General features: G+C 37.3%; 1 protein-coding gene across 1 annotated transcript in view; it reads left to right on the top strand.

The window, feature by feature from the left end:
* The window catches only part of cacna1g (calcium voltage-gated channel subunit alpha1 G), a 210,905-nt gene that overhangs the window by 38,271 nt on the left and 145,684 nt on the right, over positions 1–26,950 (top strand). Inside the window, exons 4-8 of the mRNA XM_088927056.1 lie at positions 1,233–1,392; positions 4,690–4,981; positions 6,559–6,651; positions 13,803–14,607; positions 15,615–15,970. Coding sequence (XP_088783182.1) covers positions 1,233–1,392; positions 4,690–4,981; positions 6,559–6,651; positions 13,803–14,607; positions 15,615–15,970 — 1,706 coding nt within the window. The remainder of the gene's footprint in view (positions 1–1,232; positions 1,393–4,689; positions 4,982–6,558; positions 6,652–13,802; positions 14,608–15,614; positions 15,971–26,950) is intronic.

Here is a 26,950-nt window from a genome sequence, read left to right as displayed (position 1 = left end):
TTCTTGTGGCACTTTCTCATTCTGTGTGACTTTTTTTTGCACTTCTAATGTTGGTTTCTGGTTTCTGTATACTGAGTAAAGCATTATGGAATTTTGGGCAATTTGTTTTACTGATATGAAAAGATTGTTTTGTAGATTAGGGATTTAGGATTATACTGTAGGTCATAGATTTATTAAATTTAAAATACAGATCAGTAAATATCAAACTAATGAGATAAAGTCTTTATTTTATTTTTTAAAGTACTTCTTTCTCCTTGTAGAATATTATACAAAACAGTGAGGAGAAATGGTTTTAAAGAATTATCCTTCCTACTGTAAATAAAACTACTGTAATTAGTGCTATGTTGAATATTGAAAAGCAACAGAAAGAGCCAAAAGAAAATTAATATTTGAAAGTACAGTCCAAACACAGCAGTGTTTGTTGATGCAATGGGTGCACATCAAGGAGAATTAAACTTTGTGCAATGTCTGGCATATATATTCATTCATCCGGTTTCTGTAACCAACAAATGTGGTTTCAGTGTTTAAGAAACAAAGATGAAGGTCGTGATGGCATGACATTTAACACTACAGCCTCACAACACAGTCTTAAGCTAGATTGCAGTCCTGGGTAGGCATCTCTCTGTGTGAAATGTGCATGTTCGCTCAATGATGTATGATCAATGTATGATTTTTCAATGCACTGCAGTTTCTTAGCACCTCCCAAAAACATACTTCCTGTAAAAGTTTGATTGGCATTTCTAATTTTTTCTCCCTTTTATCGACAGCCATTCAATCCAGGGCAAGAGCAGCTGAATGGATGAGTGGGGTTTTATACCTGGCCTAATGGCTAATATACAGTACTGTACATTGGTAGTGTTTTTGCAAACATAAGAAGGGATGCAAAGTGGCCATATGGCCCATCTCTATTGAAATCAACTAACAAAAAGTCTTATTTGTAGACTTCAATGATGAATACTCAGCAGGTAATTCCTTAAAGGATTCCAGGGAATGCTATCAAACTTAGTGCACACTGACTGAAACCCAGTAGTCCCTCCCTGGCCTAAGGTCCTTTACTAATTTGAGAATTTCTGTTTTCAGCAGAAGACTTTACACCCTTGTTAAATGCCTCATTCATGTAATTCCTGTGCGTGACATAGTTATTTATGCTGATTTTGTGTGATGCAGCTTTCAGACCACGAGTCACTTTAGTATGGTGTGCTTAAGTATTGATGAAGTGTGCTTTTTTGCAGGTATGCGGATCCTGGTAACACTACTCTTGGACACCCTCCCCATGCTGGGCAACGTTCTGCTTCTCTGCTTCTTTGTCTTCTTCATCTTTGGCATTGTGGGTGTCCAGCTATGGGCAGGGCTGCTCCGCAACCGCTGCTTCCTGCCTGAGAATTTCACAGTGTGAGTGTCGCTGCTGGCCCTGCAGGCTGTGTGAAACCGTAGTGCACCTGACTCCTGCAACTCTGAAACCCTGTCCTGTGTCTGCCTGCAAGACTACAGTATACAGTATATTTGCGATCACACTTGTGTAGGAGCACAGTTAGTCTCATCATGTATGCGCTCTCCCTCTTCCAGTTCTTCTAGAACACAATGATTACAGCTCTGTAATATGACCGATGTGTCAGAATGTCCCTGGATCAGTTTGATTGCAGTGGGGTGTCTGGTCTCAGTTTTGTGAAATAGCCATTGTGAAACTGAAGGTATTACATCTCCAGAAATTGTGTTGGAATTCGTTCCTACAGGTTCTGTTAAAATCACAAGAATAGACAGAGGGAGGCATTAGCATATAAGTTATCAGATCAAAAAACTGCTACAATAAGGAACAGGTAATGGGTTTATTCCATGCTGAGTAGAAAAGAAAGGAAACACATTTCGTCTGTGAAGCCGTCTTCAGGTGTGAGCCGAAACGTTGTGTTTTCTTTCTTTTCTATTCAGCATGGAATAAACCCATTACCTGTTCCTCTGCAGCCTACGAATGCTGACGCAGCTCCTTATTTGACCATATTGTATTAATGTGAGGATTAAAACGCATTAGATTGAGATGGATTTCTACCCCAAAAGTGTGTCTTGCTTGCATCATTTTGACATGATGGAAAATAAAACACAACAAACTGTTTGCATTTTCTTGCAGAAAATAATGGAAATAATTACCAAGACATATTTTTCCAATGTTTTTTAAAAGAGATATGGTGTGCTTTAGAATTCATATCACTGAATTAGTAAATTCAAACTAATAAGGCACACAAGTTCAGAGTAGTTTCATATGTTAGTCTTTATTAAAACACTTGTATAATTCAATTGTTTAAGGTTTTTGGTCAGTTTTAATTTGCTTTTTTCTTCAATCTTTCTTTACAACTATTGTGCAGAAATAATACTGTACAGCATGTACATGGCTATTTATTACACAGGTGTATTTCTTTACAATAGGAGAGCTCAGGGCACAAAAGATGTTTTGTGTCCCAAACTCAGTAGAAGAGATGAAAGTACAGTAGTAACAAGCTGGCTCATTTGCACACAAATAATAAAGTAAAGGACAAAAGTTTACAAGTTTATGTTTTAAACATAATCAGGAAAAGAGGCATAATTATGTCTGATTGCAACTGTATTAATTAATGAAATACAATGATAATTTATGGAATAAATCCTTTTTATGCAAATAAAATAACAGGAACTGTTCTTGACAAAGCATTCCAAGAAATTTAAATTTAAAATTATAAAGACAGCAATTGGTCCTAAAGTACATTGGACATTATAAACTCTTTAGAAGTAACTGAATTCACAAACTATATAAATATTATTCTGTAAATAAGAATAATCCTCAATTTGTATAATGTTAACTTCATTATAAATTCTGAAAAAAATAATTTTCTGTTGCTACTATCTCAGTTTCTTTGTAAATCCCAAAGACCTCTGAAGCTCATAAAGCTATTGTGGAAGCCCCTACCTTTGGTAGTTCATATAAACCATGTGTTACAGATGTAAATAAAAGGTCCAGTGTCCCTCTTATCTCTATTTACTAGTTCATGGCAAACAAAGGGCTTCTTTATTTAACCAGGCACAGCCAGCAACCACCCACCCCCAGGTATGGCTCCAGGGGTGGGTTCTGGTGTCCCTGATCCATGCAGGGTTTTTTAGGGAACCACCATGGGAGTCTAGTTTGGATCGTACTTTGTCTGGCCCCTCACCTTAGACCCATTTGCCAAGGGTAAATTTACCAGGAGAGCAAGGCTCCCGACAACCTAGCTCTAGGGCTCCCTGGAGCACTCGAGCCCCACTAACAGAACAAGGTCACGATCCCAGAAGGGGATCTGGTGATAACTCAGGCACCTGGTGAGGATGACTCCTGGGCGTCTCCCACAGAGACCCCAAGGCAGACCGAGGACACGCTGGAGGGATTATACAGTATTTCTCAGCTGGCGTGGGAATGTCTATGGATCCCCCAGGAGCAGCTGGAAAATGTTGCTGGGGAAAGGGAAGTCTGGTCTGCCCTGCTCAGCCTGTTACCAAAACAACCTTCACCAGGAGTAAGCGGTTAGAGAATGAGATCAGATGAAAATATTATGCATTTTAATTTCAGGTATCTCCAGACTATTTACTGATGAATCAAGGGTGGAGAAACAGAGAAAAAAAGTACAAGGAGACCATAAGATATCTTAACTGGTTGTCATGATCAACATGGCCTTCTATCCTTAGGAAACAAATTGTACTATAAAAATAGAGACACTGCAAAAAAGGTTTGTCAACTGAGTCTTTAAGAATTTTAGAATATTGCTTTGGTGATATAAAGCCGTTGTGTTTTATAGAACCTCAGTACAGAAGGCTATTTAGGTGCTGAGAATATTTTAATGAGCATTGTTGATTAATGCAGCAGTATTGTTATGCTAGAATATACAGTAGCAGTGCTGCTATGCTGTCATGATGATGTCTGCTCTATAACTCAGCCACACGCGTACTAATTTGCACAGCAAGGGCAACAAGTTACTCTGAAATCTTATTATTTGGGCAGTTTTATTTATATTTCATTTTATTTAAGTTATTTATCAAATTTAATTAAAATACAATCACCAATATATATGATGAAAAGAGAATAAAGTTATATTATTAGTAAGATTAAGAGATCACACTACACAACTGAAAGGTCGGGTAGAAGCAAAACCAACAGATATGGAGGTCATAAGGACTGAAATCAGTAATCACTAGTTTTAGGTTATGGATTTGCAAAATCTGATGTTCCTAAAATTTTCTTTTAATCCAATTGGTGAAGTTATTTGTCACTTATCTACCTGCTGGTCAATGGTGCCACATGTCACCCAGATGGATGATACTCTTCCTAAGTGGATGAAGTACATGACCTTCTATACTGTATATTGGATTTTTTGGGATCCTTTGGGATGCTGTGCTGATGTGAGGGTCAAGATGTCAACAATAGGACAAGGTGATTTAACCAATGGAGGCTCAAAAAGGCGAGGAAGCAGGATATACAATGAAGAAGTGTTGACAATCACCAAAATTTAAAGCAAAACAAATGTGACAAAATCTGGAATTTTTAACTTCTCGTTCCCTAGCAAAATAAGGCCACAGCAGGGCAGTGTCTTTTCCTGACATTGTTTTTGGTAAGGTTGTTTCCAGCTGCCAGAGGCTGAAGTAAACAGCAAGATACTACATCATTATTGACAGACCTCACTCTTTCTTTTTCAGGCCACGCTCCCTCGAGCTGAACTCCTACTACCACACAGAAAATGACGATGAGAATCCTTTCATCTGCTCACAGCCACGGGAGAATGGGATGCGCTACTGTCGGCACATTCCCACGCTGCGAGAGAATGGCTTGGAGTGTCACCAGGACTACACTGCCTACAACAGCACTGACAACACCACCTGCGTGAACTGGAACCAATACTACATGAACTGCTCGGCGGGGGACGTCAACCCCTTCAAGGGAGCAATCAACTTTGACAACATCGGCTTTGCCTGGATAGCCATCTTCCAGGTACTCCTTCCCGCTTTTCTTGCTGTGTGGAAGGTGCTTTCATGCAGTAGGTGGCGCGTTCCAGTCCACACACTAGAGTTCCATCTGCTTTGGCATTGACTATCTACGTTTTCACTGTCTATATGGTTTCCAGTCTTCCGACTGCAAACCTTTGCCCCAACATCCAAAAAACTATAGAAAAAGCTAATTATTTTAAGAGATAAACCGCTAAACAGCTACAATAGATGCATTTTATCAACGCACAGTAGATGCCAAACAAGCGGTAATTGTCAGATGAAAGGAATTGTGAAATGTACAGAAATCACTACCTCCAAAAGCACTACAGAGACTTAATTAACACAGTCGTGACCCACTGATCACTGCACTTACTGAAAATTGTGTGGGTTGCAATTTTCTTTCAAAATTAAATTATATATTTTATTAGTCAGCATGATGCAATGTAATGGAAAAGGGGTCCTATTAGCTCTTATTATTCGATGGGTAAATTAAAATACCTATTCCTCTTACTTCAGCTCTCCAGGTCACGGTTATTTGTGTAAAATGAGATCATAACGTTTTGACCTCCTCTTCCATGCTGTGATTTCTAATTAATTCAAAAATGCAGAAAAGGAATTAAAAAAAGAAAAAGTTAATATTTTTGTTTCACATGGCATATGGATTGGGCTGATACTGTACTGTATATGCTGATATGATGACTAAGAGTGTTGCCGCAGCTAATTCCCATATTGTATGGGGTATTTAAAGTAAAACAATAGACACTGTAAGTAACTAGTGCAAGTAACACCAGACACTGCAAGTAACTTCATAGTGTAATGCCACATTCCTATACAAATTGTAAGGAACTCATGTTTTGAGTGTCTAAAGAGGTGGAAAAATTCATAATGAAGTCAATAGTGGATTCAGTTACTTTAAGTGGATAAAAGCAGAGATACAATAGAATGAAAAACCAGTGACTGCTAAAGTGTTACAGTACACTACTTTGTTAATTTATTCCTCTTGATACATTTACAATAACTAAATTACTTTTAGTCCTGTATAGCCAACAGTCCATGAGGTTTTCTGCTCCTAGTTCTGTAGGATTTCTACTTCTAACAATAAAAAGTTAAATATAATTAGATAATGAATTTTAATTAAGTATTCTGAAGTGTGAACTTTTCAACTGAGTGGGTTAAATTTAACAATATTCTAAACTTTTTGTTAACTTAATGCACAATTTGTATTTTTATCTGTAGATCAAGGTTTTTACTTCAACTAAAATTTTCAAACATTGCTAAAAGGGTCAGCTCTTTATTTTTACTTTAAATGAATGCTTCACCTACTTAGCATCAGCTGATGCAACTGTGATGTAAGATATCTGAGCAATCTACTGTAAATAAAACAAAAGTATAAGAAGATTAAGCTAAAACATGTATACATTTTATGGAACAATAGTATTGGCATATTTTACTACTCACTAATAAAGTAATTGTTGTGCTGGCCTGGAAATCAAGATACTACTTCTGACTATTAAATTCCCTGCTAAAAATATTAAGCCATTTCAATGAAAAGTCAATACTGACTATCTGTTCTCTCTGCAGGTGATCACTCTGGAAGGCTGGGTGGATATCATGTATTTTGTAATGGATGCCCATTCTTTCTACAATTTCATTTACTTCATCCTTCTCATAATAGTAAGTAACTCCCTGTAACCCCACTAATTACAATAAACCATACTGTATGTGCAGAATTCCAGCTGCAATCATATAAGTTTGAAAATTGAGCAGCACAGATTATTTGATTATCCATTGCACCATGTCTTCTAAGAGGCATGTGTTTCACTAAAGTGGGAATATTAGTGGTTTGGTTTGCCCTTGTATCAGGAGTCAGGTTATCCCAACTTTGATGATCATGTGAGAATTTCTATCTTTCATTTGTTCCTCAAAGTCCAAATTCATTCAATAAAATTCCTCTAGATTTTCCTTAGTTGTGTAATTACCACAGCAACACTGATAGCAAGATATGGTGAATCCTTTTAAGTACATTTACTTTAATGTTATACCAACATTTTAAATTTTAAAATAAAATCAAAATCAGTGGAGATTTTTGTTAACATGTACTGTAGGTGATTCCTTTCTTCAGCAGCTGTTTGAGTGATGTGCAGTGCCCTACAGATTTATTCATAGCTCCAATGATATAGGAACAGAAAACATCATATAACAGAAAGAGTTATGAATTTATTATTATTTATTATATATTTTGCTTTTAAAAAAATATCATGAAACAATCATAAAACTACTGTATAGCACAGAGCAAAATCATATTACCCTCAATAATTCAATTCCAGAGAACAAAAACAAATGTACAATATGTTTATGCTCCTTGGAAATGCAATGCAAGTCTTCAGAATTATCTAAAATACAGGTCTCTGAAAGTTTCATGTTCCTATGAGATATAAAAGGAGGAAACGTACTGTATGAAAGACATTACGTAGTAGCACATTTAATCATGGTTAAGGTTAAAGAGCTGTTAAAACAATGCAGGGCAACAGATACCAAAATAATTTCCAAAGGCTGAATCTACCACACTTCACCATTGTGTCAATTAGGAAGTTGAGAAGTTGTGTCAAAGAAGTTGAAAGCTACTGTATGAGTATACAGTAGCTGTAACACTGTCAGGAAGAGGAAGCAAGAGCATTTTGCCACCACAGGTTTTGAGGCATAAAAAGATTACCCTGTCGATATAGTTGATATATGTTGACATCTATTGTGAAATATGTGAGGGTGTCTTTTTATTTTTGGGTTGGTTTACATCAACAGGTTCTGATAGAGGGAATCATGAGCTCAAACATATACAGTACAAGAAAAGATTAGCCAAAACCTGGTTCTTTCTGCCAAGAAGCTCAAGCAAAAAATGGACATTCCAGCATGGCAATGATCCAAAGCATACATCCAGATTGACAAAAATGGTTTGACTGCACACAAAATAAATGTTCTTAACTGGTTATCTTAATCTCCAGAGCTCAATTTATTTGAATATTTGTGGTTAGAATTCAATAAAGCAGGACACAACCAGAAGTGCAGGAACCTCATAATACAAAATAACAACTAAAGTGGTAAAATAAAATAAACGTGACCCTCAAGTTTTCTGGATTTAATTTATTTATGACAAATATGACTTTGCTCTGTGTAATGCGATTAAAATTAGGTTATAACATTTTTAGAAGTTTTATCAGGACGTATAGTATTAAGCAATCTCTCTTCTGTGTCACATTATGTTTTTTGTTCCACGTGGAGCAAATATGTTTACAAGCCTTTTCATCACCTCTTAGGTTATGCTTTTGATAGACCATTTGCAGAAATTGGGAGTCAGGTAATATACCTAGCTGAAGCGAATTTAAGTTTTTATGTAGCTGTTTTAGCTCAATGCGCTTTCACATGTTCTCTGCACAGAACAAACAAATTGAATTCAGTGTACTTAATATGTCTGTTGGCTTCTTGCAGATATATTCTGGAACATAGTTTTAATGGGCTTCGGGAGAAATTGCTGGCTCCTACACTGTCATTGGCTCTTATATTGGCAGTGTTAATATTACTTAATGTTTTTGACCTTTAAAAAATAAACTGGAGAACATGTAGAGGTACTTTGGAAAATCTGCAGTGGTGGCCAGACTGCAAGAAGCAATAATCCAGATGATGGCCAGAGTCAAGCTGCATCTTGAGATCATTAAAATAAATATACAAAAGTGGTTACAAAGTCCTGTACTGTAAAAATGTCTCTGTGATCATTGCTTTAAACGTGGTTTAAAACAAACTTTAGTTTGGTAGTAAGGAGGTTTCTTTGTATTTTGTTTTACTTACTGTACTGCCTTTGAAGCTAGTCATGATAAAAAAGCATACATCCAGGCAACTTCATACAGGTGTATCTAGACAGTCAAGCCATTTAAATTGTGGCAAAAATACGTCCCTGCCCAGCAATGGACTGGAGTCTTTTCCAGGGTGTATCATAACTTACTGTATGTCTTTGTTAGTCAGGATAGGCTCTGGCTCCCCCATGACCCTGAATTGGATGAAGTAGCTAGTAAATGGATGGATGGAAAAAATAGGTCCTGCATCAACAAAAATTGCAGCCTAGATAGTTGTAGTGCAGAATTGATTGAATTTTTAAATGGCATAGTGCATGAACACTGAACTCTGCTTTTAATTTGCACCTCAGAAGCTGCTGCAATAATTCTTCGGCCATCTAATTCTCATTAGACCCTATAACACAAACATCACCAAAATTGTTTGGCCAATTAACTCCTGACAAGGTAGGAATCTACAGTACCAAGACATCTACTGTACTTAGATAGATCTACTATTCTGACGATAATACTCATATCAAAAAGAGATTCCTGTAGAAATCAAGGTGGTCACCTGAAGGCATTTTTTTTTTTTACACTTCAAACTGCCTTTTTTCAAAAACAAGTACTTAACTCCATATTTGTTAGGCATTGTTCCTGAGTCAATAGGATTCAGATTTTCAAAATTGTCTTTGTAGTACACAACACACTGGCAGTTTCTAACCTGTTAAAATAATGATGTAATCCTCAAACTGCAACAGGTCAAAAACTCATTTACCAGTCCAAATTTGAAAAGTATGGAGCAAATATAATTACAGTACAGTATAACATGGTACAATAGTATGGCAGCTTAAACAAAGATGGCTACTTGACTACAATCTTTTTCGGACATTTTAAACTCACTTGAAAATCACTTGATGCTGTGAACTTCAAATATTGCAGGCATTATCAATGAACAATTGAATTCAAAGCTTGTGCTCCTACAGTATGTTTAGTACAGAAACAAGCATCTGCATTGAAATTATGTAAAACACGCTGTCAGGTTCAAACTTAGATAGATATTTTATTGATCCTGTGAGGGAAATTGCAGTGCAACAGCAGCTTAACACAGCAACAGTGTAACGAATGATAGAATAATAATAATACAATACATGCAATACAATCAGTACAGTGTGAATGTGCACTAAGAAGAGTTACTCATAGTCCAGTCCAGTCCAAACTTCAGATACTAAATAACTTAAACCACTTCATTTCACTTGTGGTCAGTATGAACATTGTGGCAGTGGCAATTCAAATACCAAATGATGGCGTGTCTCAAGTTTCGCACACTTATACTGATACCATACTACTGTATATGTATCATAAAACCAAGTAGGCTATTTCAACGAGCTTTTGCTTCCCTCTGGTGGTTACTTTTACACTGAAAATGATCAACCTTTCAAACAATAGAAGAATCTCAGCACGCTTAACCTCTCCTCAGTTCAGAGGTTTTGAAACAGTTACAGTATGTTTATTTACACACAAACTCTTCTTGACAATTTCTTATAGCGACTTTGGAAAATCTTTTTTTTAGCTAATGTAAGGATGTTAATGTATAATCAATATGGAAATGTATTTTTGTTATATTTATTTGGTGTCTTTGGCTCTATGCATAATGCTTTAATAAAACAAATAATTTCAGTTCTGAGGCCAAAGCCAATTTGATTAGATGTACAAATGAAACAGACATTAGTGATTGTCACTGAAGAAAAAGAAAATTATTATACTAACATTAATTCTGCAACAACCTAACTGCCACATTGATTTGCAAAATTTAAATATAACAATTTGTTTGTGTTGATTTAGCATGTATTAAAGTACAAATAATTCTTATTTATTTTTCTTTCAACCAATATCCATTCTATAACAATTAAACTGACACATTTATGAAAAATATAAGGAGAAAGAAAGCTCTTCACAAAATGAGTAAAAAGAACAAGATCAGCTTAAAGAAAAATAATATAATGAAGTGCAAAAATTAAATAAAGGTAATAAAAACAATAAAAATTATTTTAATAAAAGTTAAAAAACTAAGGATTAAGTGTCTCAGATAATAATAGAATCCTTGTTGGTAAAATATATTAATTTATATGCTTAATAAATATTTAATCCTCGTATTTACCAAAGATGAAACAACTCACAAAGATCTGATGGTATTCTACAGATTGCACTTAAGGAAACAATAGATGTCACACTCTCTGATCACTGATAACTGGGATAATACCCATTGGCTGGGACATGAAGATTTAGCTCTCATCCATTAAAAGCACAACAAAACTAAACTAATCATAGACCCAGGAGTCTTATTTCTTTTGTGTCTGTATGGCAACAATAATTAGTAAAAAGCTAACAAATCGAATGTATAGAAACAGAATTCTAGGAAACAATCAACAAGGATTATTTATATACTTCAGTATTGCATTCCAGGTAACTGAAGTCATAATTTCTACACAGACCAAACATTAATTAAAATCTCTGCATCGGTAAAAACTTGCTTGTGTTCGGCTAAAATCCATGTAATCTCAAATGAAGATTCTATCAAACTCTCGCCAACAACAATTTTAACTGGCTTGCACAGTGGCATGCTCCTGAACTTTATATTTCTGTAGATTACTACCAGGTGGGTATTTACCATTAATTCAGAATGTGTTTCTGTGTAATGGCATTAAAAATTGCTGTGCTTGAAAGAAGAGCATGTCTAGTTGCAAATTAAACACATTGGCTTTGTATCAGATTTGCTCAGCATAAAGAAAACCCCATAAACTATTTTATGTCTTTGTGTTTGCATCTGCAAAGTTGCTTTCTCTGGCCACTTTCAACAGTCTTTTTTTAATCTTTTTCACTATTTGATTTTCAAATTAAGAACCAATTTTTTTCTCCCCTTTAAACTAGCAAGGGTTTTATGTGCAACATATTGTTGTTTGTTGTGGTTAACTGTGGTATACTGACACCTACTATTGTAGTTATGTTACTTTTGTGCCATACATTGTAATCTTTGGATCAATTTAACATAATTTATGCTGAATTATGAAGGTATGTTTTCACATACATACACATACATATTTGTGTATTGTCGGGGACCCTGCATCAGAGGCCTTACAATAAGGAATCCCTGTTCTAGACAATGTGGAAAATAAAAAAGAGAACATAATCTTAGTTTTTTTCATTACATGTGTGTAATTTACATTCATTGATATTATGTTAAAATTGTATGATGCGCTAGTAAGACCTCTTTTATAATAGCATGCACAGTTTTGGCCACTAAATTACAAAAATATTCTTTTTCTGTAATTAGTCCAGAGAAGAACAACCAGACACATTCCTGGGATTAAATGAATGTTCTATCCCAGTAGCTCTCCTGTTCCTAGGAGACCCCTGTGTCTGTGACCCCTCTCTTCAACTTGCTTATCCTTACTTCTGACTGTACAGCTACTAACAGGTGTTCAGTTTATGAGATAAGGCGAAAGAGGACAGCTCTAAAACTCAGAAACAGATACAACATTCATATCTATTAAAACTTCCATTCAGCTATTGAAAAGTTGAAAGCAATTGAAAATAAAAACTACATCAAGTTAAAAACATACAACTGGTAGATTGTTTAATGTAGATAAGTGTGGGGTATTGCACGCAGGTAGTAAAAACATTTACTATAAATACATAATGGGAAACATTGAGCTAGGATAGGCTATTTACTGTATGTTAAATAAAGGTGTTTGACACAACACGATATTTCCATCTTTTAGGTAACTTAAGGAAGCAATTAAAAAGGCAAACAAAATGTCAAACAAAATGCCAGGATATATAGTTAAAAGCATAGAATTTGTATATAGGTTATGTTAAAACAGTATAACTCACTAGTAATGCCTCATTTAAAATTTAGTGTACAATTCTCATCACCACATTATAGAAATAATATTGATGCTCTGGAATCAGAAGAGTAACCAGATGCATCCAAGGCCTTAAAAGAATATCCTGCACTTATAGGTTGAAGAAACTTAACCTTTCTAGTGTTGAACAGAGAAGACCATGAAGAGACCTGATACGAGCATTCAAAATTCTCAAAGGCATTGACAAAATCAACCCAGCTGATTTTTTTTTCAGAATGAACAGTGAAACACAAACTGTAGTGCACAAATGTAGAAGTGCATTCAAAACCGTGAACAGGAAGCACTTCTTTACCCAAAGGACCATGGAAATGTGGAACACACAACACAGTGAACCTGGTTTCTTTCAAGAAATGTCTGGATGAGGGCCTTAGATCAATTATCCACTAACTACCAAATGGGCTAGATCGGCTTCATCTCATTCATCCCAACGTTTTAAGCAGAACACATGGTGGTCCCCTAGGACCATGGTTAATAATTACTGTCTTATACAGACAGGCTAAAAATATACATCAATTTTAGTCTTAAAAAGATTATAAGGTGACTTGATTGAAGTCCTCAAAGGCATTAACAAATTCAATCCAAAGGCCAATCTACAGTAGCCATTTCTTGAAATAAACAAGCAAAAGACATGTGATGTCCTCTTGATTGTAACATTTCTTGTGTTTTATGGCTTTACTGTAGTACAGTAATTAATCACAGTAGAAATTGTGACAGAACTGCTTGCAGTCCTAAACTTTAGTCTTTCAATAGATTTAAAAATATATTGCATCATACAATGCAGAGCAACACCATACCTGTCCCTCTTAATCCATTAAAATGTAGCACTTTAATACAAAATCTGATAAATGATATACTCCTCCTCCTTCTTATCAGTTTTATGATTAAAAACCTGGTAACAGGAGAACTCTGCAATTTAGTTCTCATGTTAAGTACATTCATATACAGTAAGTGTCCTATATGATGGCACAAGGGCAGTCAAAAGCATAGTTTCAATTTTTTTTGTCCAAGTTATAATGTGGTCCTGTCTGAGAGCACTTGAACTCCAAACTGTCCTGTCTCTGACCATTTGTCCTCCTAGGTTGGGTCCTTCTTCATGATCAACCTGTGCCTGGTGGTCATTGCCACACAGTTCTCCGAAACCAAGCAACGTGAGAGCCAACTCATGAAAGAGCAGCGCGTACGCTTCATGTCCAATGCCAGCACTCTGGCCAGCTTCTCTGAGCCAGGTAGTTGCTATGACGAGCTGCTCAAGTATCTGGTTCATGTAGTGCGGAAGGCTAGCCGGCAGCTGGGTCATGTATACAGAACTGTGGCTGCCAAGACTGGGCTACGGCTGTGTGCAAGGACAGGGGAAGAGCAGCCTGCCCACAAGAGGAGGCGGAGAAAACACCGCCGGGCGTCTGTCCACCATCTGGTCCATCACCACCACCACCATCATCACCACTATCATGTGGGCAATGGCAGCCTAAGGACATCACGCCCCAGCCATGAACTGGGCGATGGGGAGATGGGCTCCTTCCACAATGGCACAGGTCGCTTCATGCTCCCACCCCCATCCACAGCTAATCTACACCTACCCTCAACCCAACCACCCACGTCAGGCAACACAGAATCTGTTCACAGTGTTTACCATGCCGACTGCCACTTTGAGCCCATCCACTGCACCCCAAGTCCCAGCCTCCAGTGCATCAAGAGGAATTCTGTGCCCTCTGCCTCTGTGCCCAAAAATTATCCAACTGTGCACCCCTCCACTCCTCAGGAGCTCCAGAAAGAGAAGACCTTGGGAGACTCATCTAGCAGTGGCTGCAGTGGTGGAATGCTGACCAATCTGAATATTCCACCCAGGCCTTTTGGCACCATGAATCGTTTACTGGAAACACAGAGTGCTGGTGAGTTAATTTTATAGATTTTTTTGTGAATTGTATGAACGTAATGCACGTCAGAATGGTTGAATAATGCAATCAATAATACAATTGAATGATTGATTAATGCAATACAAAATACAGTTTTCATTTACAATATTTCCTTAATCTGATAAAGTACTATCAATAAAACCTGAAAACGGGGTTTGTGATAAAACCTTTCCTCTCCCTCCTTCAAGTTATACACTTTCCTTTTCTGTCCTGGAAACCTTAGAAGTGTCATATTTGTGAAGAAAACATGTTCGTACAGAGGTATAGATGGACAATCACTTGGAAGAATTTCTGCGAATATCATCCAGGCTTTCTAATCAGATATACAAAATTTGTGATGGATAATGATTAACGAAGGAGTGGAGTTATTTTACTGCAAAGCAGCCTGATCCTGAGGGGTGTGCATTGACATCTGCACATACCGATTAATCACAAATGCTGCAAGCCCTTTAGAATGATTGTACAAAGAGAATGCTCTTACAATATGAAACCAAATGAAGGATGAGCATTGAAACAAAAAATAAGCTTAGTATTTATTGAGAATGAGTTATGTAGGGGCATCTTACATTCTGTCATCTCCGTTTTTTTAAAATTGTTCCCCAAGTTTAAAACATAAAGAGTTGATTATTTTAAACATAAAGTAACAGCAGTTATCCCTTTAGTACAACAGTTTTTTTAATATAATTTCTCACAAAAAAGTTTACAGTATCATTTCTAGAAAGCTCCCACTACATACACTGTATTCAGTTTCATTGTACTGTAGCTCCCTCATGATGTGTTGTTAATATTGTGGTGGTAAACTGCAAAATACCAGTAGACGTTCTCACAAATAGCCTGTGATGAGGCTACAGAATGATGTCATGCTTTTTTTAATTTTAACTGCGGATAAACCTCTGAATGGATCAGATATAGGCGGCACAAATCTGCAATGTCCTAAGTGAAACCATTTTTCTATCTCTTCACAGGCCCCTGTAAAGGCTCCTGTAAACTAAATAGCAACTGCACCAACCTGGACAACCTAACCTTTGATCCTGAGAGCTGTCCATATTGCATCAAATCAATAAATAACGAGTCTGAGGGTACTGATAATGAGACCCTGGATTCAGACAGTGAGGGTATCTATGAATTCACCCAAGATGCCCAGTATCGGGACCATCGGGAGCCCAAAAGGCGAGGCTCCAAGGTGGGTGCACAGGCAGGACATGTGCTGCAGTTCTGGAGGCTGGTGTGTGAGACTTTTCGCAAAATTGTGGACAGCAAGTACTTCGGCAGGGGGATCATGTTCGCCATTCTCATCAACACGCTGAGTATGGGTATCGAGTTCCACGAGCAGGTGAGCTGAGAGGTGTCTTAAAGTGTCTGTTCCCTGTAGATTAAGACCTTAATGTTGCATCACTCTACAGTCATTGGCCATAACATTAGGACACATCTACTAAAAAAATAAACTTTTTTGGTGGCAATGTATTTGTGGCTTGAGGAGTAAGTGATAGACTCCCACCACCTTTTGTAGGCAAAATAATCCCTATCTCTTAATTCTATTAGAAGTTGGTGGAGCTGGTGCAAGAATTGGTTCAGTTCTGCACATCTTTATGCTTATTACAACATCAATCAAAAGTGATCCTGCTAAAACATTTGTAAGAAATTGGGCTACAAATATTTCAAAATGTTATCTAATACATACAATACACGTTATTGCTGCAATCTATAATTCTTGGGTTTTTTGCAGAAGCAAGGTTGGGATTCCCATTATTTTGGCCAATTTATTTGTTATACTCATGACAGAAAAACTGAATTTAGAGCTACAATCTCAGTCAGGATTATAGATGCTTGTCTGTGATTCATGGTTTTGGTTGTTAATAGAGAAAATTGTCTATTTCTTTTTTGATGAAAGATAAGTAGAAGATGGAAAAACTATATTTGTTGATACTGTACATTAATCAGAAATAAGACTTAAGTCCTAAGACCTTAATGTAATCCATACAGTACTTCACTTAATTAGAGTTTTTCAAACTATTACCAAAAGCTTTCATAATTCAAATACGAGTAGCTGTAAAATTCTATTGCCATTTTTTAGAAATGTTGGTAGCAATCTCTGAATTGAATTCAAATTTAGAATATGATGATTATCTGAAGAAATTAGATCTGATTGAGAAACAAAATTCAGGAGATTGGGCTCAGTGTCAGGAATCAGTGTCAAGAGTAGGAATATGTAACTGCATCTTCTTTTAGGGCTCTTATTTGATGTTAATCATTCTTGCCCTTCCATCATCATCTGATTTTCAGAGTCATAATAATATCTACCCTGCATACACAACTGCAGGCAGAAGGTTGTAAGTCAAAGAATTGTGTTTTCTTTTAGTTGTACATAAGAAGGAAGGAGCCACAGTATGGATACAGCCTCAGACTCAGCAGGCCAGTGTGTGAAACTTTCAAAAACTCTCAAATGCAACTTTAGTGATTCTATCATTTTTTTCTCTTTTTTTGAATAATAATATACATTATCAATAGAACCTTGGCTTGATCCACAGAAGGTATTTGTCCTTGTACAAAATGCTGTACTTTTTCTCTTTTTCTTTTACAAATACAGCAGTCACTTTTCTATTGAACAGCTGCTATGATAATTGGGCTATAATTTTTCCTATCGCTTCTGTACCTCAGGGGCCATCTTTTGAAGTGGAAATGAACATTTGTCTGAGTTGGAATAAAGCCATCCTAAAAGCATAAAATTAAGCAGAAATCACTTCCCCGAATAAACAGTTCTTTATCTGCTATTCTGCCTACAATCACAGACACAATATGTCACTCTTTTTGCTAAATATGAAGAAAAAATGTTACCTCTTTAAAGAAAGAGAACCATAAATTATTGCTTTGCTATTGTGTTTGAGTATCTACAATCCTTTTGTTGATTATTAAACAAAGTGTCAATTCATGTTCAGTACTAATGAACACAACAGAGGGATACCAAGTACACTAGCTTTATTAGTAAAAATAAATACATTTGAGTACAATTTGAGCCTGTAGTTTAAACATCACTTGTTTGATCATGGACTGTCATAACTCAATTACTCCATCTTCAGAGCCTAGAGTACTAACCAAAGGTGGTTAGTTCTAGTATTTAGAGGTACCTGTATGTCATAATACAAATCCTGCTGAACCTTGAGGACTAAAGAGGTATACTCAGCAAATGTTTGTGTGCAAATTCCCTATATAGGGAGAAAAATGGGGTTGATTAGAGGTGTGTCGTAAGCCTGGACAGTTCACAAGACGATTCCAAAAAGGCTTCAAATATCAACTGAAACATAAATACTAATGTTCAGGCTTCTCCAGCTGTAATTATCTGGGGTGTTCTTATTTAATCAGTATTTTAATCAGTTTAATTATCATTTTTACTCATAGGGGGCACACTTGAAATTACAATTAGCTGGAGTCATGTACATTTATTATAGTTTGAAATGAAAAAAGAAGCACCTGAACATTAAATTTTCGTTTCTACTTTTAGTGGCCTAGGGAAAAGTGCAAATCACATATTGCTACACTTAAAGATGCAAAAGATGTTGGGTGACATTGAAGCTAACAAATGAACAGACTGAAGACATACAGTGTCAGTATATATGACAGGGATCCTGATTGCTCTGGTTGTATCACTTTGGTTTTTGTGAAAAATTCCATTGTCTGTGTATTGGCAAACTACTAGGGTTTACAGATGGGTTTGCAGATGACAGCAGCCGGGTGGTTTTCATCTTTGAGTCCACATATTAATGTATTCTAAAACACCTGATTGTGATTGACACATACATACCTTTTACGCCTTGTTTTCCCCTGTTTTATTAAGAGTTTCCTTGGTCATAATTTCATTGTAAGCTGCAGGCAGATATCAGTATCTCAATGCACCAAGTCTATGAGTAAAAGACTGGAGATGCTGCAGCCCTTCAAGAGTGGCCTATGATTATATGGAAATACTCTTTCATGTTTAAGTATTACACAACCTCTTGAATAAGTATGTAGTGCCTTAAAAAAGGTTCTAGCTCTACATCACACATGCACAGCTCCCATCTTGGAAAGCTTCAGGCTTATGTACAGTAGTTTCAAGGGCTCTTTAATGTTCAATTGTTTTTCATTCTCTGCAAAAGAGAGGGCTTCCTTCCATATACTAATGTTTAATAGAAAAATGCAAACATCTTGTTGTTTCAAATGAGAGTTCTGTATCATGACAATATGATACTAGTAGAGAACTCAGAATTAACACATAGTGTTATACACTAGTAGCGTAATAGAATTATAGTGTGCATATCCTGATATAGAATCAATTGAAAAATGTTAATTTTTATTCTGTTTTATCAAAGTTATTTTAAAGGAAATTATTTTTTTTCAGTAAAAAGTAAAATATTGTAACACACTGTTACAATTGGTAATTGCCCATATTAATACAAGTCCTCCAGAATATAAAGATTAGGATATGAAGGAACCAAAGTGGCAAATATTACCTAAACTTCATTAACAAATATGGTTGGTTGATTTTGGTGCAATATACTGTTGATACCAACAAGCGCCATCTGTAAAAACAAGACACAGGAAGTCAAGTCTGAAGTCAAGTCACAGGACCTCAATGTCTGGAAAAAGGAGTAGCCAGAAAGGACAGGGTTCATTTGTACAATATGACCCACAGCCATGTCTCAGTGTTGTACATAGCACCATGATGAATTGATGAATTAATTATCCCTTGCGTGACACCTCCATGTCTACTATATACACAGACCCCATATGTGTAGTTTCTGCTGTCTGTCTCTCCACCACCAATGCCTTACATAGAGCAGTAATACTAGAGTTTGCTGCACTATCTATAGTACGTCACATTTCTTTTTCCATCCCCTTGCATCTTGTTAATTACAGTGTGTGGACTGAGTGAAAAAAAAACTTTGCAGTACTTGCTAATATCAAAAAGCCCAGCAGTATCTGCTGTACTTTGTTTACAATCATTTAAAGTGGGTCTGACAGCCATATATCTTAAAATAGGCCCATAACATTTGGATTATGCAACAAACAGCAGGAGTCGTACACCGCAAGCAGGTGAAATTACAGTAGAAAAAATGTTTTTCACCAGCTATTAGCCATACAATATTTAACTTGGTATTTAACTAATCCATGACATGAAGATGTTTTTGAAGATGCTGAATTTGATGTAAGGAGGCATATTATAAAAAACAACAGTACAAATTTGTTAAAACTGAAAAATTATAAATAAGAGTAGGTCATTTGGCCTGTCTGTCCCATTTGGTAGTTAATATTTAATTGATTCAAGGATTTTATCCAGATGATTCTTGAAATAGGCCAGGGTATCAGCATCAATTGTAATGCTGTATGCTACAACTTCGAATAACCATCATGAAGTTTCTTTTCCTCTTCTGTCTTCTGGTTCATGTTTCACTGTTCATGATGAAGAACACCAGTTGGTTAACTATGACAGTGTTCTTGAGCAATTATTAATAAATGTATACAGTCCCCTCATAATCTTTGCTGTTCAAGACTAAAAAGGTTCGGGTCCTCCAGCCTGTCAGCTTAGGGCATTCCATTAACCCCTGAAGTGGGCCTGGGGCTGGATAGGAGGCAGGCGCACATAATCAACTAAAATGTGAAAGATCCGGAGCGCCCTTAAGAGGAGGGATTACGATTGTGACACTCACGTGAATGGCATCATATCCACCCCCCCATCCTTCATCTTGCAGGTGGCGAGCCCACACGCCGGCTCCACATAGCCATTTCAGGTTGAGCCTGGCCGGGTTACGTGGGTGGCCCAGCCACCAGGCGCTCCCCAACAAACAACACCCCTGTACTGGCTCTAGTGTCTCTGATGTGGACAGGGTTCTCTTAGATTTGAATGAAACCATCATGGGAGTCTAGTTTGGATCATTCTTTCTCCGGCCCCTCACCTTACACCAATTTGCCAAGGGTAGCCCTACCAGGAGCACAAAGCTCTATTGGTGCACCGGCTGCAGTAACATGAACGCACCATCGAACTGTTAAGGTAAAAGAGGAGCCGAGTTTTCAGATGGAAGTTCTGAATTACCTTCTTGAGCATGAGCAGGCAGTTAATGCTGTCAATTTGTAATGATTTGAACAGGGTCACATTGGAATAAGACTGGTAAATCATAGGTCACAATGAGCAGGTGGTGCTTTAAAGAACTGTTAGAGTTTTGTTCCTTGATGGATGGTGTTTTTCATCTCTTCTCTGATTTTTATTCTATGAATTCTATTCTTATTCATATTACAAAGTGCATAGATTGTTTTTGGAAAGTAACCTTAAAGGTGGGACTCCTTAAAAATATCCTTAAAAAACACTGTTGTTTTTCAACAATTATTGCAGACCCAAGTCACTGAAAAAGTGAACCTACTTTTTTCCCAGTACCTTCAAAATAATAACACACCTTACAACTGTGAAAACTGCACAATATTGTTTGAAGCATATGTTTGAAACTAATTTGTTGAATTATTTTCATAATTTCAGATACAATTTATTTGGAAATTGTGGTTAAAAAGCCATAATTCCTAGAACGCCATCATTTTGCATATTCATTCTATCCTAGAGGACATCATCTTGTGTCTTGTATTCATTGCATCTTACATCATAATGTGTCTCCAGTATAAATGTTAAACCCAATTCTAGTTTCTCGACTTCTTCTTATAACCAAATCTGTAAGAAATGTATGACTGCAATTGAACATGTCAGAGTCTGTTACACTGAGATCTGTGAGTTCAGAGAGAGAGAAAGGTTAATTTTGCAGCTCATTCCTTTGGCTTGGCTAGTTTAATGGCTTTTTACCAGTATTAGATTGTGTTTCTTGGATCACAAAACTACAGAACATTCATTGACACGCTATTGCTTTGTAAGTAAGACTATCTAGTAACTATTTTAAAGAGAAACAATCAGCCAGAATGGTGTGTTTTTGATTTGAGGAATTAAAGAACCTAGACCCTTTTTTTTTTGCTTTGTTTTTCCTGGCTACCGTGGTTGAAAGAACATTACATCTCTGTGCCAGAGCAAATTGTAATTGCTTTGTCTGCTTTGCCTCCCTGAAGAAATAAGGTCAGCCCACTTGCTTTTTTAAATGAACAGTATGTGAATTCCACAGAGCCCTGGGGCTTTTAAAGTGTGCCATTCTTCTTAGTTTTGCCAAGGCACTGCTGGCACAACAAAGGACTTGGCTGCCCTCCCACAGTTTGGAAACAGTTGCTCCTCATTTAACTTTCTGACTGCTTGTCAGTCTTGTGTTATGCATCCAACTTTACTCCCATAAGTCTCTGTGAAAATTAATTTTATGGAAAAACAAATAATTATAATGCTCAACCCAAGACCCTGCTGTATCTTTCAAACATCTGCACATGGAGTGCACTGTTCAGACACCTGGTTTACAGCTATTTTTTTAAATAACATATCCAAAAGAGAAACAGGTTCAATGGTAAAAGCATAAAACATTCAGAGGCTTTGAACATATAAAAAAGTCATTGATTGTCATAAGAAAAGATTTGATGGGCCTGTCAATAAGACCACATGTAACCTTTTGTGGGGGAATATACAGAAAGTAAAATAGAATTTTGCTTTTCACTTCACAGATGGCTTCAGAAAGATATCTGTGGGCAATGAAATCCATCTGAAGGTTTGAAAAAACCTGCACTGTAGACTACTGAAACCAAGTGACATTGAGTGAGAGAACTGAAGTTCATTCATAAAAGCTCGCTGTGATATGTATTGTAGCCAATATACTGCAAATGTAACTAAAGTCCTTGCAGTCTTCTGTCTTTTTAGACAGATTGCTGCTTTTCAGCCTGGTCAGCTTCTTGTTTTAGTACCACAGAAGTGTTGAGCTACAGTATATACTGTATGTGGGATTTTAGAATTAAGTTGTTTTCCCTGCTACAGTATGAAACAAAAAAAAACACTGTTGAGGGCATAAAAGGAAGTAATGGGGCTTATGAATTGTGATCACAATGTTCACAGGGACCTCTACGAGGCAAACTACTCATGTCCATGTATTATTGATGCACTGTAGATAGGAACTGAAAAACTGTAAACATGAACCAGTTTTACAAGCTGTAACATGAAGTATTCATGGCCTGTTGGAGATGTTTCATAGGGAACAGAAAAGCATTCTAGATAGAAAAGGTGTTGGATCCTGGTAAGTGCTCTCGGGTAAATGGAGTTTGTTATGAAAAAAGTAATTCAGTTAAACCCTGATTAAGATGGAGAACAGGCTCAATTTGAGTGGCATGATGGTGCAGTTCTTAGCATTGCTTCCTTGTAGTGTTCAGGTCCTGGGTTCAGTTCTCGATCTGGGGTGCTGTCTGTGTGGAGTCGGTATATTCACATGGGTTTCCTCCAGATGCTACAGTTTCCACCAACAGTCCAAAAACATAGGAAGGTAGAGGTTAATTGGCTTCCACGAAAATTGGCACTTGTGTGTGTATCTGTGTTTGTGTCTGTCTGCCCTGTGATGGAATGGCGTCCTATCCAGAGTGTACCCCGCCCTGCATACCTTACTTGCTGGGATAAGCTCTGGCTCCCCCATGACCCTCAGTTAGAAAATGGACGGAAGAGGTTTAATTTCAATATTACGTTTATTGGAGTAAATTGCTTGTCTGGGGATGAGGGATAAGCCAGGGAGCTGCTGGGAGAAAGGAAAATGATGCAAAGAAAGAAAAGCATGTAAGAAAGGCATTTAATATTTACTGTATATGTACTGTAAGTAAGTGGAAGTGGACAAGATTAGAATTTGATCTCCTTCCAATCTTCTGTTTTAAACTCCATTTTATTACTCTTGATCAAACCCCAATTGAGTTGGAAAAAAGAATGATTTGAGTACTTTATGGAGTCACTCACCTGGCTGGAGGAGAATGACTACTTGTTTGTTAAAAACCCTAAAGGAAATAAGAGACTCCGTAAAGCAAATGCATAATTAAGTTAATGATTCTAAAGAATATAAATGAGGATACAGTTACTAGGCTTTAGCTGCATTTTAAAATCAGCCAGAGATAGAGTCTCTGACCGTGCTGCTCCAGAGTGTTTGAGTGAGGGTGAAGAATGGAGTGAATGAGAACCTTGTGATGCAAAATACTCAATTGGGGAAGATAGTTAGCATGCTTGAAGATCTGGTTCAGATTTAATGTAAGCTCTATACCTTCAGAGGGCCAGTGCTCAAGGTATTTTGAAACATAGAGATTGGAAATCTTTGATAACCAGTGAAGGACATTGCTCCAATCTAACAAATTTCCAGAAAGGATTTAGTGCTGACGCTGGCTTAGTACCTTGTAGAACATTTTTGGTGGTGGAGCCATTTTAACATTAGCAGGTATGAAGTGATGGTGTCAGTGTGATTGATAGCAAAATTAGAAAAGCTTGAAAGGAATGTTTGCAGAGACTGATTTGATTCACAAAGGTGATGCAATGTGCAGAAAGAAATGCATTATAACATTGGTATGTACTGTAAGTGTAGAATTGGCATTGGAGGTCCTGCAGATCTGAAAAGGGTGATCCTGCAAACTGGTTTGAATAACAGGGAATATTGGTAGCCATTATAAATGTAGATGACTCACAGCATACACATACTGTATGCATACAATGGTATAGTTTTAGTGACTATGAGGAAGCTTAGGAGTTCACATTGAGTAAAAGCAAACAAAAGTGATAAAGGTATGCCTTAAAGTAGCCAAACATTGAACAAGGAGTTATGAAAAGGTTATAACTGTGGATCATCCCTAGTCTAAGTCTCACATTTAATGGCATTAGTGATGATGGTTATCATGAGCTTAGCATTTTGTCCTACTGCTTTGATCACATATTGCAGTGATTGCATGGCTCAGAGGAAGGACTGAAATACTGTAGGAAGTACAGTATATTGTTATAAACTGCATCATGAAGAGAGATCAGCGTGGAGAAATCTAGATGCAAGGGAGTGATCCAGGGTCTGTATTGCATTGAGACTCCAAGGATGGCTAACGTACTTGGGAGACCCCATAGGAGAAAGGCGGATATAACAGTGACTCCAACGAGAGAGTTAGAAGCAAACACCTTTCCATCTTGGATACTGGATAAGATGGAAGGAAGGGGGGGCAGTCAAGTTGTGGAAAAGGAGTCCAGACCCAACATTAACTGATCATTGGCCCACTTAGGGTAGAGCAAGTATCTGCAGCCAGTATGGCTCCTGTACATAGGCTGAATGAATTAACAGGATAAGGAAAGAAGATGAGACATTTCTTTCTTATGCAGGAGGATAGGATGCCTAGTGATGAAAAAGGTGATGAACATCTACATGATAAGGTTAGCAGTAGAGGAGACGGAGAGAAAGGATGGGTATAGAGGCAGGAAGGAGGATGTCTCTTGCCATGGTTGTGGTTGAGCTCCATGGTGGGGCAAATTGGGGTGAGCTGAGGGAAGAAGATGGACAGCATGGCGACTCAAGAAGGCGGGTTTCCAAGTGGATATTGGACTGATATGGCTGACGTAGAAAAAGATGTTCAGGGTTGAAGGCAGACTCAGCTGCTGTTAACCCTAACCCTAACTGGTGTGGCTCAATCGAGAGAAGAAGGTCAGTGTGAAGAAACCAATCAATGGGAGACTCACAGGAAAGTCAGTGGAGAAAACCTCTTCAATGTTGGACTGGAAATCAGCGGTGTTCTGAGGTGGTGGAGTGCTGAACCTTGGTTTCTTTTGAGAAGGTGGAAGAAAGTACTTACTGGAGAGTGCACAGTAAGCTCGGTCTCTTCTGAGACCCAACACGGAATAGTGTCGTGCAAAACAAAACGCAGTCATTTTTTTACAGTTTCATTTTTTTGGGAGGGGCAAGAAAGAAGAGATAACCGTAAAGAGCAGGGCAGAGGGAAGCCGTGGGAGCTCTTTGGAGGAGTAGCTTCATTAGGAGAGTGGATGAAGAAGGGAGGAGAACATGACAACTCCTGCAAGCTGGTTGTTTTCAACATGTAAGTAGATTGGACTTCAGAGGTTTAGTAAAAGAGATGCACTCGCAGAAGAGACAGGGGACTAGGAACTGGAGATTCAGCTGCTGGAAAAGTTGTGACCAGACAACTGGAACTGAGTAGCTTTAGTTAGATGTCACTGTGGTGACTTTGAAGGTTTGTGTTGGGGCAGGTGTCTGGGTTTATTTTTGTTTTCAAATCACCTGGAGTTCTGTGGTGTGTTGAGTCAATGGCAGAACTGGACAGAAAGGTCTGTCTAAGGTGAGAGCAAACAAAATGTACAATCAAGTGAGCAAGAAGCATGATATTGTGACAAAATATGGAGTAATACTGTGGAGGGGATCTATTAATGGTTTAGGATCCTACATAGAGGAAAGAACTGATGTATTTAATTTTATAAGCTTGGATTGCAATTTTCTGCATCTAGTTGGGGTGGATCCAGGGGCTCATAGAACCCACGTGCAGCATGTTGAGCAAAGTCAGTGTCAATTAAGCATTAACCTAAAGTATAAAAGGATGGGGCTAGGAAGGCTGTTTGTCTTTGGAGACCAAAGAGTGCTGGTGAGATTTCAGCAAAGTTTTTTACATTTACCTTTTGATTTAGTTGTTGTTCATTAACAGTTAAGCTACCCAGAATTTATTTTGAAATCTAGATGATGTCATCGTGAAGCCTGGCGATTGCCATGCTGTTCTGTACACAGGATCACCTCCTTCTTGAACTCAAAAGAGTACTTTAATCTCTTGTCCATTTTAAAAATGAATATAAATGTTTTTCTTATTACTCACAACAGGCTGGACAAAGCAAAATGACTGTAAAAACTGATTAAAACTGTTCAGCACTCTGGTGATAAATACTGTATGTCAACAACCAGATCAACATCTGAATTTTTTACTTGTATTTGTATATAAGGTGGCCAATTGTACCACCTGAAATTTGGGGGGAAAAGTGCTGCTTATATTCAGGTAAATATGGTAACCAAAACACCATGTTATGATCACAGTTCCTTAATGGTTCTGTCGCCTCTGTTTGTCTCACTCTTTTATTAATTGTTTTAAAAGACAAGATCTTTTTAAGTCTATTTAAGGAAAAGCTGAAGCCAGCTATAAAAACATCTTCAATTAAGGGTCCATAACATACTCCCAACACTATTCCTCTGGATTTTTTTAATGAGTCTGACCAATATGAAATAAAAGAATCTTGATTCTAGTTTTATTACTTGAGCTTCTGCTGTATATAACTGCCTTCTTTGTGTGCTCTTCATTGTTGTCTCTCCATAACAGTGTGTATCAATTTATCCACCCATTTCTTCATTATCACTGAATAGTGTATTCCCTTACATTCTTTTAA

The sequence above is a fragment of the Atractosteus spatula genome, chromosome 11, assembly GCF_055471065.1.
Source record: "Atractosteus spatula isolate fAtrSpa1 chromosome 11, fAtrSpa1.hap1, whole genome shotgun sequence".
Classification (NCBI taxonomy): domain Eukaryota; kingdom Metazoa; phylum Chordata; class Actinopteri; order Semionotiformes; family Lepisosteidae; genus Atractosteus; species Atractosteus spatula.
The sequence above is the reverse complement of the archived record's forward strand: the minus strand, read 5'-3'. Positions and strand labels throughout refer to the sequence as shown.